The sequence below is a fragment of the Micropterus dolomieu genome, unplaced genomic scaffold (genome assembly GCF_021292245.1).
Source record: "Micropterus dolomieu isolate WLL.071019.BEF.003 ecotype Adirondacks unplaced genomic scaffold, ASM2129224v1 contig_721, whole genome shotgun sequence".
Classification (NCBI taxonomy): Eukaryota; Metazoa; Chordata; class Actinopteri; order Centrarchiformes; family Centrarchidae; genus Micropterus; species Micropterus dolomieu.
The window spans coordinates 1-2,325 of record NW_025729711.1 but is presented as its reverse complement, the minus strand read 5'-3'; the positions used below and the strand labels follow the sequence as shown (position 1 = coordinate 2,325).

Below are 2,325 nucleotides of genomic sequence, written 5' to 3'. Positions count from 1 at the left end.
TAAGTGAACTCTTCACCTTACTGTAGTTGACCTTTGACCCCATTAAGTCATAAAGTCAGAGACAGTAAAAACTGAGTAAATATTTATTTGTTCTACTTGATCAGTTCTCTCCTGTTTTTATTTGATTATGAAGCTGCTCAGACGTCTGAGATGAGACGTCACATCTTATAATAAAAACATTTTCTTTTGAGGAGAACCTAAAATCTTCATGTTTATAGAATTTATTATAGAAATAAATCTTCACTTTCAGACAGCACTGATTATTTTGAGAGAGAAAATGTGCCAAACTGACTGCAAGGGTTAATCTGTCTCCTCCTTCATGCTGCAGATGAGTGACGTACAGGCAGGGGGCGCCACCGTCTTCACTGATGTTGGAGCTTCCGTCCGGCCCAAAAAGGTACAGTTCACTTTAGTGCTGCAGCTCCATCAAGCCTCTCGCAGGGTAAAGATCAGTAATTGATTGTAATTGTACAATATACATATATAAAAAAACTCATGAAATGTTGATTAACTATATGAGGACGATAAGGACAATCTGCTCAAATGTTTCTGAGCTAATTTAAAGCTGTGAGTTCACACAGTAACACAAACCAACTAACCCGCAACTCTCACGTTCTGCAGTATTTTATATTTACAATAGAGTCTGGTGGCTTTGAAGAGCGTGATGTAACGGCTGTTTCTGTTTAAACAGAAAAAGGGTTCTGTGTTTGCTACATAAAGCCTCTCACAGGGTAAAGAATTAAAAAAATAAATAAAAACATCTGTCGGTGTGTAGTGGACTGAAACTGAAGACAAGTTGATCACCTGCTTCTGCTCCAATCTCTCTGAACTATTTTAAAGAGTCATTTTGGTGTTTTTAACAGGTGAACTAACAGGTTACAACACCAAAGTTACACACGTTAAATTATGTTTTTTGTCAATGGAGTCTGGTGGCTTTGAACAGAGTGGCTGTTTCTGGTGAAACAAAAAGGATCTTTAAAAACAGGAGTCTGAACGTCCGTCCACAGAGAGATATTAATTTATTAAACCAGCAGATAATCCAGATTATCAGCCGCTGGTTTCAGCTCCACAGTGAAGTGTTGCTCTAAAAATATAATAATAATAACCTTTATTTGTAGAGAACTTTTTGAAAAGAAAATGCTTTAACAAGTGTAAAAACATCAAAACACAAAACAGTTACATGATAAAAGCAAGAAAACACTGAAGAGACTAAAATACATGTTTAAAATAGATATCAAATATATATAGAATAAAATATTTCTTGTGTTTATAATACAATAAAGTCAAATAAAATCAGGAAAGGCTCTCCTATAAAAGTATGTTATAATAAAATTCTAAAACATAGTGGAAGCCGGTGTGACGACGCTAAAACACGGCGGTCATATTTGTTGCTATGTGTGTCTCCAGGGGACGGCGGTGTTCTGGTACAACCTGCACCCCAGTGGAGAAGGAGACTACCGGACCCGACACGCTGCCTGTCCCGTTCTGGTCGGCAACAAGTGGGGTGAGTTCACAACCTGTCTGAACATCTGGAAACAGCGTTCACACAGGTGGAGACACCTGGTGGGGCAGGTGTGTAACTGTACACACAGAAACTGCACACAACAAGGTTTATTCAGCCGTTACTTCATTTCATCCTCTGCTGGGAAGCTCTCTGTTCCAACCTCAGCTCCATCAATCAGTCAGTCATTGATAAAAAGTTGAAATATGTGCTGCTGACTGTCGACAGGTGGAGCAGTTCCTGGTTTTACTCCGACCCCTGAACTGGTCTTCTCTGTCCGCAGTGTCCAATAAATGGATCCATGAGCGAGGGCAGGAGTTCAGGAGGCGCTGTGGCCTCCAGGAGACGGATTGACAGCAGACCTCCTCCTCCTCCTCCTCCTCCTCCTGCCTTCCAGTCTGTGGCTGCTGTGATCTTTATTTTTATCTGAAGACTGAGTGTGTGCGTGTTTCACCTGTAACTCCTTTTTTTAAAACAAATTTCTGATGCCAATATTCAATAACTATTCAAATATTGATTCTTCACACTGTTAATGCAGAATTAATGTGTTGATTAAAAACAGAATTGAAACCATAATTGAATAAATAACTTAATTGAAACTTCACTATTTTATTTAGACGTTAATAAATATGTTATTAAATTGACATGTAGCATTTATAAGCAATATATAAAATAATAAAACTCTATAAACATATTTTAGTTTTCAGTATTTAAGAACAACTCCTCTCATGAAGGATCTCTACCTGATTCTATTTATAAACAGATTACACTTCATTAATAAATATAATACTTAATATATTTAATACTTCATATAAAACATGAAG

The 2,325-nt window shown here is 37.4% G+C and overlaps 1 protein-coding gene across 1 annotated transcript; it reads left to right on the top strand.

Annotated features, from left to right (window-relative positions):
- Window positions 1–288: 288 nt before the first annotated feature.
- On the top strand, window positions 289–2,195 carry LOC123964124 (prolyl 4-hydroxylase subunit alpha-1-like). Its single transcript, XM_046041231.1, has 3 exons — window positions 289–397; window positions 1,408–1,504; window positions 1,785–2,195. The coding sequence occupies exons 1-3, from the start codon at window positions 320–322 to the stop codon at window positions 1,853–1,855; spliced, it is 246 nt and encodes an 81-aa protein (XP_045897187.1). The 5' UTR covers window positions 289–319; the 3' UTR covers window positions 1,856–2,195.
- The last annotated feature ends 130 nt before the right edge of the window (window positions 2,196–2,325 follow it).